The 16,859-nt window shown below is 43.4% G+C and overlaps 1 protein-coding gene and 1 pseudogene across 3 annotated transcripts; both read left to right on the forward strand.

The window, feature by feature from the left end:
• The first annotated feature begins 117 nt into the window (after nt 1-117).
• On the forward strand, nt 118-6,146 carry LOC306781965 (adenylosuccinate synthetase isozyme 1 C). 2 transcript variants are annotated; one of them, XM_079275095.1, is made up of 13 exons: nt 118-325; nt 1,236-1,338; nt 1,417-1,479; nt 1,577-1,627; nt 1,745-1,811; nt 1,906-2,013; nt 2,100-2,181; nt 2,266-2,392; nt 2,481-2,635; nt 3,242-3,366; nt 3,530-3,627; nt 3,724-3,873; nt 4,886-6,146. In XM_079275095.1, the coding sequence occupies exons 1-13, from the start codon at nt 137-139 to the stop codon at nt 4,891-4,893; spliced, it is 1,326 nt and encodes a 441-aa protein (XP_079131221.1). In that variant the 5' UTR covers nt 118-136; the 3' UTR covers nt 4,894-6,146. The 2 variants fall into 2 exon arrangements, with proteins under 2 accessions (XP_079131221.1, XP_079131220.1); XM_079275094.1 differs by lacking the exon at nt 4,886-6,146 and adding an exon at nt 4,122-4,279.
• A 2,943-nt stretch (nt 6,147-9,089) lies between these two features.
• Nucleotides 9,090-16,616, forward strand: LOC306776270 (inverted formin-2-like; annotated as a pseudogene). Its single transcript has 18 exons — nt 9,090-9,486; nt 10,121-10,236; nt 10,465-10,658; nt 11,471-11,612; nt 11,819-11,951; nt 12,181-12,771; nt 13,128-13,273; nt 13,381-13,442; nt 13,519-13,621; nt 13,725-13,810; nt 13,927-14,027; nt 14,152-14,222; nt 14,310-14,417; nt 14,526-14,596; nt 14,712-14,832; nt 14,927-15,091; nt 15,346-15,448; nt 15,831-16,616. The product of its transcript is annotated as an inverted formin-2-like (transcript).
• The last annotated feature ends 243 nt before the right edge of the window (nt 16,617-16,859 follow it).

The following is a 16,859-nucleotide window of genomic DNA, read 5'->3' on the forward strand; positions in this document are numbered from 1 at the left end:
ACAAGTTGCCCGAACACAGCTACGCACTTGTGCGTCTGGCTCTGACATCATCGGCTATGAAGTTACAGATATGGCAATGCCACTCTCGGAGACGGCTTAGTCTTCTTGAGACCGGCAGGCTCAAGCCACCGCAATCATGTCGCTCACCTGGTCTGCGAAAGACCACAAAAGCATCACTCAACCCTCCGCGACCGGACAGAAGCGATCGCGCAACGACATTGGGAACAAAGTGGCGGTGGTGCTCGGCGCGCAATGGGGAGACGAGGGCAAAGGGAAAGTTGTCGATTTGTTGGCGACTGACGCTGACGTTGTCTGCAGATGTCAGGTAGATGTTTTGGATTCGTGATTTCAGACGAGCATTCACAGGGCCGTGTCTTGCTAATATTGCTGAATGCCGGGTTTTTTTCTCCGACTTAATGATGAAATCTGGCACAAACTGTGCAGCCTGTTAAAACGCAACAGGTGCTCACAGTGAAAACACTTTTGTTTGAGCTTTTTTGTCCATTGCAGTTAACCGTGTCGCGAATGCACTGTGGTTTCATAACTGCACAGGGTTTAAGTGATGGAATGGGAGAATTGTGGCCGTTAAACAAATTTCAAATCATTTTACAGACTCCAAATATCTTTACTGATCATTTTAGGAACAGGCAAGTACAATCTGCTAACCTGACTATTCGCTTAATTCTTGCGTTCACCTCTAAACCTGACTCATTCAGCTGATCACACAGATGTTGAATTTGAGATGCATTGAATTAATAAAAAAACTCCACATAGGTCAGTTGCTATTCACTCACGCAGGACACATAACCCTCTGGTCAGATATCAGAGGTCACTCCAGCAACGGAGTCACACAGTGAAAACTGCCAACAGTTGCTGTTTTGTACTCTCTCCGCTGACAGGACTAGCACCCTGTGTTCTGGAGGCTTGAGAGCCCCACACACCGGGCTAGAGAGAGGTCACATTCTCAGGGAGGCTTGATATGTGAGAAGGCCAGGACTTAGCCAGGCCGGACAGAGTGGATCCACCAGCACCAGCCAAGTCTGTTCAAATAGGTGCTTGAGAAGCTCAGTGAATTATCACCTTCTCTCGAAACTATAATGAGACGTGTGCATGTGGCTGGATGTTTTTTTGGGTGGTCTTGGGTGTTACCGTCATACTGTATTTGATCATATCGTCATTAAAACAAGACAGTGTGAACTATCACATCACAATATGTGCCCTGCTTGGATTTACAGGGGGGCAACAATGCAGGACACACGGTGGTAGTGGACGGCAAGGAGTATGACTTCCACCTTCTCCCCAGTGGAATCATCAACTCCAAGAGCATCTCCCTCATCGGTAATGGCTTAAATATTCATCTGTGTTGAGACAGCATGGTTAAGAATATTACATATTCCTCTTCCTCTGCTCTTGTAGGCAATGGAGTGGTCATACATCTACCTGGCCTGTTTGAAGAAGGCGATAAAAATGAAAAGAAAGGTATTTGAAGAGAAAGAATGCCCTTTACACATAATGCACAAGTGTAAATTAGGATTTGTGTATACTCACATAGATGTCCTTTCTATTCTTTAACCAGGTCTGAAAGGCTGGGAGAAGAGACTCATTGTCTCAGACAGAGCTCACCTTGGTATGTACATTGTATGATATTGCTTAGAGTGGTTTACTTTATTTAAACAAGTACAGCCTGAATAAATCATCAATCAATCGATCCATTTTTAAGGTTTTGTTTGCTGTCTCTCCGCAGTGTTTGATTTCCACCAGGTAGTCGATGGTTTACAGGAGACTGAGAGGCAAGCACAAGAAGGAAAGAAGTAAGGATAGCGGAGGACAGACCTGCTAGTATTTTACACTACAGTCAGCACAAATCTACTTGTTTTACGTCCCTCTCTTTGGCTTGTGTTTCAGCATTGGAACAACCAAGAAAGGCATCGGACCCGCATACTCCAGCAAAGCAGCTCGCACCGGCCTGCGTGTATGCGACCTCCTGGGTGACTTTAAGGACTTCTCTATGAGGTAGGGACCGTATTAATATGCCAAACATCAAGACTAATGCTGCGCTGAACAGTTGCGGCATGATTCGCGATTTCCTTTTCTTTCAGATTCAAGAATCTTGTCCGCCAGTATCAGGCCATGTACCCAACCTTAACCGTTGACGTTGAGGACCAATTGAAAAAACTCAAGGTAAACCGACTGTTGCGAAAGTGATGAATTAGGGTCAATCCCAACATCAACTGATCATGTTTTTGTTTTCCTTGTTTTGTGCAGGAATACTGTGAGAGATTGCGACCGATGGTGAGAGACGGGGTCTATTACATGTACGAAGCTCTTCATGGATCTCCAAAGAAGATTTTGGTGGAAGGGGCCAATGCTGCTCTCCTTGACATTGACTTTGGTATTTTGATTTACAATATGAATGCATATGTGTTTTTTTTTTGTTGATCTGGGAGGCAGTCATAACCCAATACATTTTTTCTCGAAAGGCACATACCCTTTTGTGACATCATCAAACTGCACTGTGGGCGGGGCGTGCACCGGTCTTGGCATCCCTCCGCTGAATATCGGCGATGTTTTTGGAGTATCAAAGGCCTACACTACCAGAGTGGGAATCGGAGCCTTCCCCACAGAACAACTCAACGTAAGACCTTGACGTTATCGAAGGAAATCTGTGAGATTACTGGCACCTTGTCACACGCTGCTTGCTTTCACGGCCTTCGTATTTGTCTGAAGAAGAGACACATGACATGTAATGTAACTCACTGATATTGAGCTTGACACGTACAGTTTGAATGTGATCATGTGGGGCTGACACACAGGCAGCGGGGCTGGTGGAGGAGGAGGAGGAGGAGGAGGAGGAGGAGGGGGGGGGGTGAAGCTCTCTGGCTGAGAGCAGCTGTCAACTTTTGTGAGACACGGGTTCAAACGCTCTACCTCTTATGCAGGTCACATGTTCACAGGGATAAATTTAGGGCCAGAGTCCGGGTTCAGGATATTGTGTGAGCTGGGTTGTGTTACCTGTCACGGGAGCTGAAAATACATACTTAAAAAAAAAACTAAACTTAATCCCCCCCCCCCCCCCTCCCCCCCAGTCCATATGGTGTTTTATTGTACTCAGCTGTGTTTGTAACTCGTGTAGTGATTGCACATTTTTAGGTTTCTGTAGAATTATGGAATGCCTAACATCATTTCAGTTCATGAATAATAAAGTAACAAATAAGGCTGTTGTTCCCCTTGTTTACCGTAGGCAATAGGAGAGCTGCTGCAGACGAGGGGTCGTGAGGTGGGTGTAACCACTGGAAGGAAGCGGCGTTGCGGATGGTTGGATCTTGTCATCGTGAGATACGCTCATATGATTAATGGATTCACCGGGTGAGTGGCTGGAACAGTTGAAGCAAATCATCAGGTGTTTCGTGATCATTTCAATAATGAAGGAAGCCATCATTTTTTTCTGCACCGTCGTAAAATCACATTATACGAATGACTAACGGCACACGTTAAACAGTTCTCCGATGACATGTTACCCGTCCAACAGCATCGCTTTGACAAAACTTGACATTCTGGACGTGGTGGATGAAATTAAAGTCGGAGTCGCCTACAAAGTCAATGGAAAAAGAATTCCCCATTTCCCAGGTCATTTAACAGAAGAAACCATATGTAGAATAAATATCATAAACCCATTCTGCTTTCATTTAAAGATTGGTAATCATGTATTGCTTTCAATAACAGCCAACATGGACGTTTTGCACAAAGTGGAGGTTGAGTACGAGACCTTCCCCGGTTGGAAGACGGACACGTCTGCAGCCAGGAAGTGGAACGACCTCCCAGCCAAGGCACAAAACTACATCCACTTCATTGAGAACCACATTGGAGTTCCCAGTACGTTTGACACAAAATAACAAACTTACATATTTCAAGTTTTACTTTGCAGAGCACACAAACAAATAGAAAATAGAGCAACTTCCCATGAAGGCCTCCACATCAAAATATAGAAGAAATACAGAAACTGCATGATATCCTTTAGGTGGCACTGTTGCACTTATCAAAAATAGCAATATGGTTTGTTATGACTTCTCCAGTTTAGTCAACTTTTCTAATCTGTCTCTCTGTTTCTCCGTCTCTTTTAGTCAAGTGGGTTGGTGTTGGAAAGTCCAGGGAGTGCATGATCCAGATGTTCTAAAGGGAAACCTTTAGCTCCCCTTGACAGGAGCACAGAGGATGTGGCATCTTTGCATTATCTAAACAGATTTTCTCCTCATTGGTTAATAAACGAAACATGTTACCTGAGAAAGGGCAAGCTCAAATCGTGGCAGCGGCAGCTAGTACAGGCACTTCCGGTTGCAAGCTCAGCTGCCACGACTTTCCGTGGCAGCTGAGCCTGCAACAGGAAGTGATTGCCACTGTATGTGACAGCTGCCACTAGCATCTTGTGGCAGCTGCCAGCATTTCGGAGCGGATTCCGCCGTAGTTTAGCCTTTATTTTTTCGTTATTTGACATTATATGACAATACATTAAGGTCATTGAAGGCATGACTGTTGGTAGTTGTAATTAGTTTATTAAAAAAAGTCCGAATTATCATGGTATGGCCACTCGTTTTTGTCAACAAGCTAATTGCGGGCTAACTTCACTTGAAACCTGTTACCCATGGCAACGATAAACACTTTCACGCTGCAGACTAAAGGAATGCAAATTATAAATATGGATGGATATGCAACGTACTGTTTAGAGTGATAGCAATCCATATAACCTATTGACTTGGATATATATATACAGTATGTGTATGTATGTATGTATGTATGTATGTATGTATCTATATATTTTTATGTATGGATATATTAACACAATTTGTGTACAACTTTTTTTCTCTGTTTGTCCTGTCTGTCTCAACAGGACAGTAGTTTGGGGGAGGCAGTAAGAAGAACCTGATCACATGAAGCTTGATCTACATCATTCCAGCTATTGTAAACCACAGATGACCAATCACAGATATAGACCCCAAACATCTATATCCAGTTTAGATGACCTACAAATGACCCGCTACTGCCACTTCCTTTCCGTTGACCGCTGCCACAAACAGGTCTGTGGCAGGTATTTGTGGCCACTGTCACTGAATGGCCACTGTTTGTGGCAGCTGCCATCACTGCAGAGGAGATTCAGAAGATGTTTTGGCAACTGCCACTGTGGCATCTAGTGAAATACCAAGGTGCATAGTTTAAGGATGTTAGCAGTCGTCAATGTTGTTCTCCCTAAAAGTATAATTTCCATCATGTAATATGATTTTTGCATTCATTTGCAAGGTGTCATTGACTATTCTTGATGTTCTTTATCAATATTTTTAGCAAGGCATCCATTCAGTTATATTCTACAATGTTATTCAAAATTCGATGAAATGTATATGTTAGGACAAGAAGTTCAAAGTTAATGGAAAGAAGCCACCCCAACATATATGTTAAGTTTAAGTTCATTGTCATACACATTTACACATATACGAAATTTGTCCTCTGCATTTAACCCATCCCTAGCTTATTGGGAGCAGTGGGCAGCTGAGAAGCGCCCGGGGAGCATGTGGTGTCATGTAGTTGTCTGCACCCAGGGATAGTACATATTGAAGACCAGCGTCATTAATCCATTTGGCCACAAGAGGGAGTTTACCATTAAGTGAGCGCTTCTGTCAGGAGTAAACTAATGCAGCGAACATATTATGTTTTATCTATCACCACAGATGTTTTCCTCTCGTTTCTTTTTGAAAATATATTTTTCAGAATTTATAAATCCATTGTGCAATGAAATTCGTTAGCATAGCCGTCATTCAACCCAGTGTAGTCTGCTGGTGTAATTGCCATAATGACACTATCACTGCCTGATTATGTTGCCTAAATTTAGTGCATCTAAATCATGTGAATTCAAACTGTCATTTTCTGGTTGTTGAATATCTATATCGAATCAAATATCATTGTCTCACTGTCAAATTTAACTTATTCATACTCCAACCAAATCTAATATTCATTATGTTTGACTATTCATGGTTTGGTCGTACGTAAGTATTTTAATGTGATGCATGTGGTATAGCCTTCACAATTGATCTTTTTGTGTCAGATTAGCTATTTGATTATATCATATTAAGATTTCCAAATAAACAAGTATTTTCTAACTGACAAGGGTTGAGCTAAGTTTGTCACACACACACACACACACAGTTGGTGCTTTGTGCATTTATATTTATCGCCACAGATCATTACAAAAGAACAAAAGACCCAGTAATGCCTGCTGCCTCTTTATTACAACAATACCAGAACACAATGCAGATTTACCATCAACACGCGAAATACACCAGCTATATTATGTTGCCAAGCTGAGAAAATAAATATTTATTATAATATCATCTTTATTGGCCATGTATGCATACCAATACAAGGAATTTGACTCCGGTTTTTCGTTGCTATCCACATATACACAGAAATTCCAAATAAACAAGAAAAATATAAAAACTAAAAACAAGGACAAGACAGCAAAGATGGGCAGTGCTCTCAGCGATATACAACTGTTTGATAAGACGTTTGTCATTGGTGACTGCAATATAGCTTCTAATTGCTTATAAACCAAATTTTTATTTTTCTATCATGAAGTAGACTTGGGCCAATATAAAAATGACTTATTGTTGCTCCGCTATAGTTGCTGAGATGCATTAGCATGAATTTGTGACATGTAGGGTACAAACTACTTACTCTTTCCATGACCAATTTTGACCTAGCACCCATTCTCATAAAAATGGTATTCACTAATTATACATAACACTGAATCTACAACTACATATACATCTTATATTTCAGGACTTGGAAAGAAATCTGCAGAGTGAGCATTTTCTCTCCAACAGAATGTATCTGTGGAAACACAGAGGATTGGATGCAGCCCTGCGAAAATATCACAGTGAACATTTCACTTTATTCAGTGACATGAAGGTAGAGTGTGCTGTTTTTGTCTTATTTGTACACACAGCATTTTAGGCAGAGGAGGGGAAAAGGTAGGACTAGATTGATAGAGAAATGTTACCGTGACATTTTCTTGTTCTCCTCTTTCAGGATGGTATACAAAAAGTGTTTTATTTGTTTCTTATTTACTTGTTTTCCCAGACAGAACAGATTATCCAACGTCTGGAAAGACTACTGTCAGTGCCTGGAACTGTAGCTGAGAAGCAGCTATTCATCACAGAGGTCATTTTGCCAGAGGTGAGCTATTGAGGATGTGTACCAAATTAACAATTACCGGTAGTTTAAGAATTACGTTTACAGCAGAAAATTAGTGAGTTATTAATGGCATAGGCCTCCGAGAGATACAAGTGTCAATAGACATTTGAGAACACCATTTGGAGAATATAAACCAAAACTACAACTGGAAGAATAACTTAGTATCAATGTGCTAACTTAACTGGGTAACCTGGTACAGGTAAGTATCAATTTAAATGAAATATAAATGTATGTATGTAATGACTGACAATTAACATTTGGTAAAAACTGTCAAATTGATTTAACATACTTTATAATTATTATTATCGATACATTTTTGTAGGTTGTGATTCAGTGGTTGCAAAAGACCAGCAACATGTGCAGATACCAGGCAGAGTCTGTGCTGCTGGAGAACACATATAAAGAGAAAAGGTAGACCACATGACTTGTGTTTGAATTGTGGGTGAGCATGCATATGTGTAACATCACGAAATCCATTATGCTAATCCTGGCTAAGAGTGGTTTTGCATGTGTATAAAATTGTGTTTTATATTAAACTGGGCCACTGTATAAACATACCTATTTATTGTGCATTCAATACGAAGCTATTCAAATAATACACAGGTTCATATATTCATGATATTTTAAACATGTGCAAGGTACAGTGAGTAGGGAGGCCGTGCCATTGACATATATAAACACACCCTGTCAGCTGATACCAATGCCAATATCAACATCGTCTGTCAATTGCATGATACTCATGCACACACGCTACTCAAACAGACGTGTTTATTTTAAACATCAATGTGGAAACGAAAAATGAGTGATGGCCTATTAGTGCCACTGCCATGCATAAACATACCTGTTCTCATGCATACAAAACTGAACTATTAAATTAATGGACACATTCATGTTTAGAAAAAAGAAAAAAAAATCTTTTTTTAAAATTGTCTAATCAACCAAACATTTCGCGGAGCCCCTGCTGAAGACCTCTGGTCTAGATGGTAAAATAGAAGACTTGTAAAAGCTATAATTCCTTCCAGATTGTCTCTATGAATGACCTTAAAACAGAGCATTGTGTTTGTACATGCTCTTCACTCCTCGTCTGTATATCTTATTTTGCCAAGTGTGAAATCAACAGCAGGAGACAGAAGGACCACTCACGCTTGTTCTTTTATTCTGGACCACCTAATATAACAACTCCAGCACACTGAGAGAAAGTAGTTTCGACTTTTGGAGAACGTTTTTTCCCCATGTTTGGCCCGAGCTCTGACACGTGTTGATTTGATCAGATTGTGGGAACGTGTCTGTACTTGTAACATGCCCTGCAGTAGAAGCTCGTGGGTGAGGCAGGCTGGTAAAAGAGGGGACTGTGCCCTGAGGTTATACCAGAAAAAGGGCACTTGTGGTGATCAATGAGTGCATTCATGTCAATGTCACATTATGTTGGTGATGTTTGTAAAAATGTCTCCTGCACAGTTGTCTCTACGTTTTAGTTTATCACAAGTGTGCCTGAGAGTTTTGACAAACCAGTCTCTTCCCTTTTTTTTTAAGCAGGATTAGATAGGAATGTTTGGCAGAGCTGGTGGTGACTGGACTGCTGACATATCATTTACAAAAGTGCGGCGTTATCGTTTCCTATTCTGCTTTCCTTTCTGCGACGGCCTTATTTTGGCCTGCTTCCGCCTGGATAGCAATGACAACACTGTTGGACAACATCCTCCGATATCGTTGCAAACAGACGGCATCCGCAGTCCAAAAACAAGCTGAATTCTTTTCTGAAAAATTATAGCTGAAAATTGTCTCTTGTCATCTGCACACATTGAAAAAAAAAACTGTGATTGTTTTCCCTTCTGTCCTCCACAGCCAACATGTCAGGGAAATCAGATGGGAAAAAGAAGTGGGCGGCTGTCAGGGGTCACCTCGGCTCCTCGCAGGACTCAGATACCCAGCTGGAGGCCAACATGGAGAGTGCTGACCCAGAGCTGTGCATCAGACTGCTGCAAATCCCCACTGTGGTCAACTACTCGGGGCTGAAGCGTCGCCTGGAGGGCAGCGACCAGCCGTGGATGGTCCAGTTCCTGGAGCTGAGTGGGCTGGATCTCCTCCTGGAGGCCCTGGACCGGCTTTCGGGGCGGGGATGCTCTCGCATTGCCGACGCCCTTCTGCAGCTCACCTGTGTCAGCTGCGTCAGGGCAGTCATGAACTCCTCTGCAGGGATCCACTTCATTATAGAGAACGAGGGATACATTCGGAAGCTCTCCCAAGGTTGACCATACCCTTTATTTTGGGAAAAATCATCACATCTGCTGCACTCATCTTTCCATCTAGTGTTCATTTGATTATGTCTCAAAGTAGCCTACACATGGAAAATGGTGGCTTAGCTGCTTCAGAAAATATATACTGGGTCATTTGGTCAAGATGTTTAAAACAACCTGTTTATTCCAAAAAAAGCCATGTTTAAGGACCTGAATGTTTTTTTTTCTATATATTATGTAAAAGTTGGAATTAAATAGGTCATAACTCTACGTGACTCACTGTGCAGAGCTGAATTTTCCGACCTTGTACTCAGCGTTATGTACAGAAATGATTCAGTAAGGGTTGCTTCAGGACATTCCTAAAAATGTAGTATCACAGTAAGTCATGAATATTGGATTTCCCCACCTTCAGATACACACACACACACACACACACGCACACAAACACATGTTTATCTGCAGTACAACACAACATCATCACAGGGCAAAGTTCAAGAGGAGTTGTTAAATACAGCATTTGGCTTGAGTCCGCACACAAGGGGGGATGAGCAGAGATAGAGGGGGTTCTTTTTGCTTTAAGAGAAACTGATGGAAACTATGAGAGCCCGACCTGTACTGATGTGTGTGATCACGATGCTCCGCAGCTTTGGACACTTCCAACACCATGGTGAAGAAGCAGGTGTTTGAGCTACTCGCTGCCCTCAGCGTGTTCTCTGCAGACGGACATCGGCTGGCACTGGATGCCCTGGACCACTACAAGGCAAGAAGATGTAGAAGTCATAGTTTTAACTTTATTATCTTTATTTTCTCAAAAACGTTAAGCTGTTGTGGGATTGATGCTGCGCTCTAAATGATGAAGTTCATTCATGAAGTACCTTAACGATGCCCTCTAGTGGTGTGTTGCGTGCACAAGCATTATGATCCCGTGGATTCACACTGTTCCTCAATGATGTTGATGACTTACACTGACTTTTGATTTCCCCTTCAGGGAGTGAAGACGCAGCCGTATCGCTTCAGTGTGATCATGAATGAGCTGCAGGCCACAGATAACGTCCCTTACATGGTGACGCTCCTCAGTGTCGTCAACGTCCTCATCTTCGGGAGAGATGACCTCAGGCAGAGAGATAAGATGAGAAAGCAGTTTATCGGTAGGTTCTCCATTCAGCTGCTACTTAACAATTAATTGGGAGTCTAGAGTCCCATCATGAGTCCCAACAGTGTCTCCTCTCTGGGCTGAATGTGAATGCAGAGGGGAAAGCGGGCCATCAGCAGGAGCTCTGTTACAGATGTGTCTGTCTGTCACCGGCGCTGTCTAAGAATAGGTTTATTGGCCTCATTCTCACTCACAAAGCGCCTGAGAACCGAGCAAACCTCAAATGTATAAAGCGTTGTGTATTCATGCATTTTACACCAATAACAGTGACTATCAACGATTTCAGTTCAGAGAACATGTCATCACTCTTACACTGATTAAATCACACTGACCTAATGTGATTTTTAATGCTGTATTATGAGTGAAACGCCCTATCCAGCCATCCCTCCATCCATTTTTCTGTAGTGGGTTACTCTTTTTTTTATGTGGAGTCTCTCCCAGCATATACTGGACAAAAACAGAGTTAACCTTGGACTGAAAGCAGGAGTTTTTAAGAGGTGTAAGCACTGAGCTACATCTGCCTGAAGATCACCACCGTCAAGATAGTTTGACAAATGTGTCATAGATGCAGCAGCTATATAAAAAACATTAAACTGCCACCCACCACCTTCTTCTTCTTCTTCTTCTTTAAATTTGATTGGTGCATACCGCCACCTACTGTACCGGAGTGTGCAGTTTCAGGGTAACCTTTTCTTCACTGTTTCCACCTAAATCCTATGGTCTACTCCCCCACCCACCACCTTTAACCAATCAAGAAATTTCTATGGCCACGCCTCTTGTGTGGTTGCTCACCTGTGACTTTCTGCCAATTTGCCCAAAACTGACATATGCCTGTGTGCAGGGAGCAGGAGGATGAAGACTTGATTATTCAGTGTGAAGCTTTTGAAGAGGCAATGGCTGAAGATGAGGAGGAGCTGCTGCGGGTCTCTGGGGGCATTGACATGAGTGATCACTTGGAAGTTTTCACTACGCTCTTCAACAAGGTGTGAGAGCTCACTGTTTGGCTTCATCATCAACCTGTAAGAACTAAGATAGTCCAATGAATGGGAGACGGAATGTTTTGTTATAGTAAAGAAAAGTCGTCTCTCTGATTAGAACAGTTTTAAGTTGTTGTGGTGCTGGCACACATTATTAGACTTTGGTATGCAAACGTGACAAACCCACTTAATTTGTGCATATTTGTGTGCAGGTGAGCAGCTCTCCAGCCTCTCTCCAGCTGCTGTCCATCCTGCAGACGTTGTTGGCGCTGGAGCCGGGCCGCTCTGATATCTGGCTGGCTCTGGAGGCCATAACTAACAGAGCCACGCTGCTGGCCCAGGACTGTGAGTCAGCACTGAGGCAGCAATACTTTCACTTTCGGTCAAGTCTCCGGAGAAGCTAATGGGTAGCTAAAAGCCTGCTCTGTGATTCATGTGTGAAGGGGCGTGATTATCCAGGAAAAACGATCGTCGCAATGAAATGGAGGCAGCTGTTGACAGGATGGCTGAAATATTTTGTTTTAGTGAGAGGAGTGTGAAATGGGGTTGATGTTTGTTTGGATTTGTGCTTCAGCTCAGATGGAGTCCGGTGAGATTATCATGCAGCGGCTGATGTCCTCCAAAGTCAAGAGCTGTGGAGGTTGTCATGACAGGCAGCTTGTGAGAGTGGATATGGCCGTGCAGACCGATCTGCATCATCAGGATGAAGAGAAGTCTGACAAAAGCACCACATCCTCTCAGAAGTGTGCTTCCCCTCCACCACCTCCACCTCCTCCTCCTCCTCCTCCACCCCCTGGTATGATGAGGCTCCAACCTTCTAACCAGTGCTCACCTCCGCCCCCTCCACCTCCACCCCCACCACCTCCGCTACCTGGAGGGTTTGGTGGACCACCACCACCTCCCCCCTTGCCCGGAATACCACCACCACCACCACTATTCGGCGGTCCAGGCATGCCACCCCCACCTCCGCCCCTATCGGGGATGGGTGGTGGACCACCGCCACCACCTCCCTTACCTGGCATGCCAGCTCCACCACCTCCTCTCCCAGGCATGATTGGGGCTCAGAGTAGCCAGGCTCTCGGGTACGCTGCACCGACAAAGGCAAGCCGATGCCCCACCCTGAGGATGAAAAAGCTCAACTGGCAGAAACTGCGCACTGTTACTGGTGAGTGGATTAATCATTCTTTAACTGCAATCTGTCATTTTTGAATAACTGCAGTCAACCCTGGCTCAATCTAATTTGAAGAGAATCATCAATATGCTAAATCACTTTTTTGCCTCCTATCTGTCAAGAAATGTGAGTGGAGACATTGGCAGAAGGCCTCTGTGTAGAGAATAGTTGATGGGGATGGAACATTAATATACCCAGAACCAGTCTTCCAAATTTGGGTGGGTGTTGCGGAGGATTAACCAGAGTTTTGAAAAAACTGTAAAAAATGAATTTCAGCCATGGCAGGATGTTGACACAAAATGGAGCCACATGAGCTCATGACGGGTTCCTCTCTTCCTGCACTCACACAGATGGTCAATCCATGTGGTCCTCGGTTCAGACGGAGCCTCCTCCTCGGGAGCCGGACTACGGCAGCATCGAGCAGCTGTTCAGTTTCCCGGTGACCGAGGACAAAGACAAGGGGGCAGCTGCTCCTGTCAAGAAGGCGCCTAAAGAGGTGTGCTTGGTCAACACTCGGCGCTGCTCCTCAGCGCTGTAGTACTCTGAACAAAGGCATCTGATTATCAAAGCTGAGTCATCAGTATGTCTCTTTTTATTCTATAGATAACATTCATTGATCCAAAGAAAAACTTGAATTTGAACATATTCCTGAAGCAGTTAAAATGGTAAGAAGTCGCAAATTATTTAGATTTATTTTTTTTCTTTTTATATGTTTTTTCCAAGTTTTTTTTCTCTTTCCAGCAAAAATGAGGACTTTGTGGCCATGATTCAGACTGGGGACCGTACGAGGTTGGATGTAGAGGCGCTGAAGCAGCTCATTAAGCTCCTACCAGAGAAGCATGAGGTTTGTAACTGTTCTCGAGAGATTTCTTTGCCGATGTATCTATCATTAAGGGCACACTTTGAAATGGCGAATGTCTGAGTCACTGTCTGGTGCTTTCATGTAGATTGAAAATTTGAAGTCCTTCCAAGGAGAGAAAGAAAAGTTGGCAAATGTTGACCGCTTCTACACCTCCCTTCTCACTGTGCCATGGTAATATTTTTATTTTTTTTAATCTAATTCTGTTTTTCACAGTATGTGCTTGCTGCGTATTTTATACGCTCACACTGGCCTTCTTATTTACTTTGCTTTCTGGCTTGTTTCTCCAGTTATCAGCTGAGAATTGACTGCATGTTGCTGTGCGAGGAGACTTCATCAGTGTTGGATATGATCAAACCTAAAGTCAAGCTGGTGGAGGAGGCCTGCCAGTGTAAGGAAGCCCTAGGCTTTCAGCTATATTCGTATGCATGCAGTTGTCATTCTTTCTCTACAATATATCTATCTATCTATATGTATATACATCTCAAATTAACGCCATGTAACAAATCTCTCAGCTCTCAGGGCGAGCACGCTCATGCCCATTTTCTGCAGGCTCATCCTTGACGTTGGGAATTTTCTCAACTATGTAAGAACCTCTTCTATCTCATGTATATTTTGCTGTACGCTGACATTTAGACAGAGCTTGCATTTTTAATCAGCGGTCTACTTCTAGGGAAGTCACACAGGCAACGCCGAGGGTTTCAAGATCAGCTCTCTGCTGAAGCTCACAGAGACCAAGGCCAACAAGAGCCGCATCACGCTGCTTCATCACATGCTGGAGGTAAACAAAGTGGCTCACAGCAGCCAAAACTTTATTTGTTTTCCCCCTCTCTCTGTTATGAACCTGTTTAATTACTTAACAACCCACTGCGTGACTTGTTTTGCAAAGGAAGCCGACGCGAACCACCCAGAGCTGTTGGCGCTGCCAGATGATCTCGAGATCTGTGAAAAAGCAGCAGGGTATAGAAGCCTTTCACTTCTACTTTTGCTCATGTTTTTCGTTTCTTTTTTTTTAATTGCTTCTCTGTGGAATTGTAACAATCTTACAAGAAATAGTTTTACACTTTGTCCTCAGAGTTAATGTGGACTCTGTTCAGTCGGAAGTCAGTGCCTTACTAAAACGACTGAATGAGGCGGCCAAGAAGGTCTCCGGCTCTGTCGAAGACGTGAAGGCGCAATATGAAAAAGTGCTTGAGGTAACGCGATAGTCTCTGCTTTGCCCACAAATGGAGCCAATGTGTGATTACTCAATTAATAATAATCCGAATCCCTCCACTTTCTCTGCTGCAGGAAAATCTGGTGGCATGTCAGGCTGTAGGTGAAAGGCTCACTGCAGTAGAGGAGAAGAAGAGTGAGCTGGCTGTTTACTTGTGTGAAGATGTCAATCAGCTGTCGCTTGAGGAACTCTTCGGAACCATCAGGACCTTCCGAGGATTTTTCATCAAAGCACTGAAGGTCGGGGAGGATACTTTGTTTACGTTGGTGTATAAAATACTACGACTGCACAATCGCAGGGAAAGTCGTATAATAACCGTCTTTATGTTGTCTAGTTTTAAACCTACAACTTCAGAACGTGTGTATTTTCAAATGAACATGGGTACTGTGGAAAAACAGGAAAATGTTGCTATAGCTCTTCCGAAGTGATACAAAAACAAATCGGCACGTACATTTTGTACTTGCCTGTGACATCTTTACTTTTATGATAATAGGAAAACAAAACTAGAAGAGAGCTGGCAGCCAAGGCTGAGAAGAGGAAGAGGCATCTGGCAGAGGAAGAGTCCAAGAGACAGAAGGGAGAGAACGGAAAAATAAGTAAGTTGTGAAAAGCCCTCCTTTTTGTTTACTGTGCCCTAGAAATTCTGAACAAAGATGTCATTTGAATGGCGTGTGTTTTAAAGCCCTCTTTTTACCTCTCTGTTACCATCTGGTAAGGACAAGAAACTGTGGCCTCCAGCCGCAGTTCCTCTACTCCTGAGCCACTTAACTGCAACACAGCTTTGCTGCTTTATCTATTTTATTTGTGCATAAACACCACTGCCACCTTAAGCTAGCGCCATCGCTTGGTTGCTTTGACAAGCTATATTTGCATAGAGAGCATTTTCCTTTTAATGCAGCTTGGCTCGCTGTAAAATATCAATCCGTTTCAAAGATAATAATGGTCTTACCATCAACACTACCTACTTCTCACCCTCAGGATCAAGTGTCAAGTCTGCAAACGAAGAAGCCAGAGACTTAGCAGCCGGTTCATCTCCCACCACACCGCAGACAGAGGGTCACCAGCAGGCCAGCACAGGAGAAACGAACGGCTTCATCAGCCCATCAGAAGACGCACCGCAGAGAGCAGTGCAGGACGGACCAGCTCTACCTCCCAAGTCACTCCCAGGAGTGCCAGCCACGACGACGATGCAGGCACCCCTGGAAAAACCTGCTTCGCTGCAGGAGGGACGACACCCAGAGAAGCCTCTAGTATCTTCACCAGAAACGACACAACCTGAGCCTCAGATTAAAGCGGACCGTCAGCCATGCCTCCCCACAAATGACTTTTCATTGGATTCAACTGAGACGAGCGTCCTCAGCTCATCTTCCCTCTCAGATTTCGACTGCCTAGCTGTGTTCGATGGCACTTCCAGCGTGGTATCTGAGGAGCCAGCGGACATTAGCGTTAATGTTCAGATCAAGGAAAGTCCTTCACCTAATACGGACAATGTGACACGGAGCAGTGAAGGCACTTTAATGGGAGATGGGAAAGGTGAAACTAGCACTAAAATAAGCCGTTTAGCAGAGACTGTTGAACAAGAGAAGCAGTCAAAACAAAACTGCTGTTTATTTCTTTATATATTACCCTGATTGTCTGTAACAGGGCAATATAAGAACATAATTTAATGGATTTTAACTTTTAATGTTAAAAATATTTTAATAAAAGTGAATTTAGTGTTCTGCTGTCTGTTTTTTAAGCAACCGACTCACGCAGATGGTGGTAATGTGGCAAACGCATTTGAAAAGCTTTATTATGCAGGCTGCATACAATACCAAGGGCTTTGACGTGGTGAATATAACATCAATCATCCCAGTGAGGCTATTTTCTAGTTTCTCTAACAGCCCTGGAGACAAGTTGCCCGAACACAGCTACGCACTTGTGCGTCTGGCTCTGACATCATCGGCTATGAAGTTACAGATATGGCAATGCCACTCTCGGAGACGGCTTAGTCTTCTTGAGACCGGC

Source organism: Melanostigma gelatinosum, assembly GCF_949748355.1.
Source record: "Melanostigma gelatinosum genome assembly, chromosome: 1".
NCBI classification, from domain to species: domain Eukaryota; kingdom Metazoa; phylum Chordata; class Actinopteri; order Perciformes; family Zoarcidae; genus Melanostigma; species Melanostigma gelatinosum.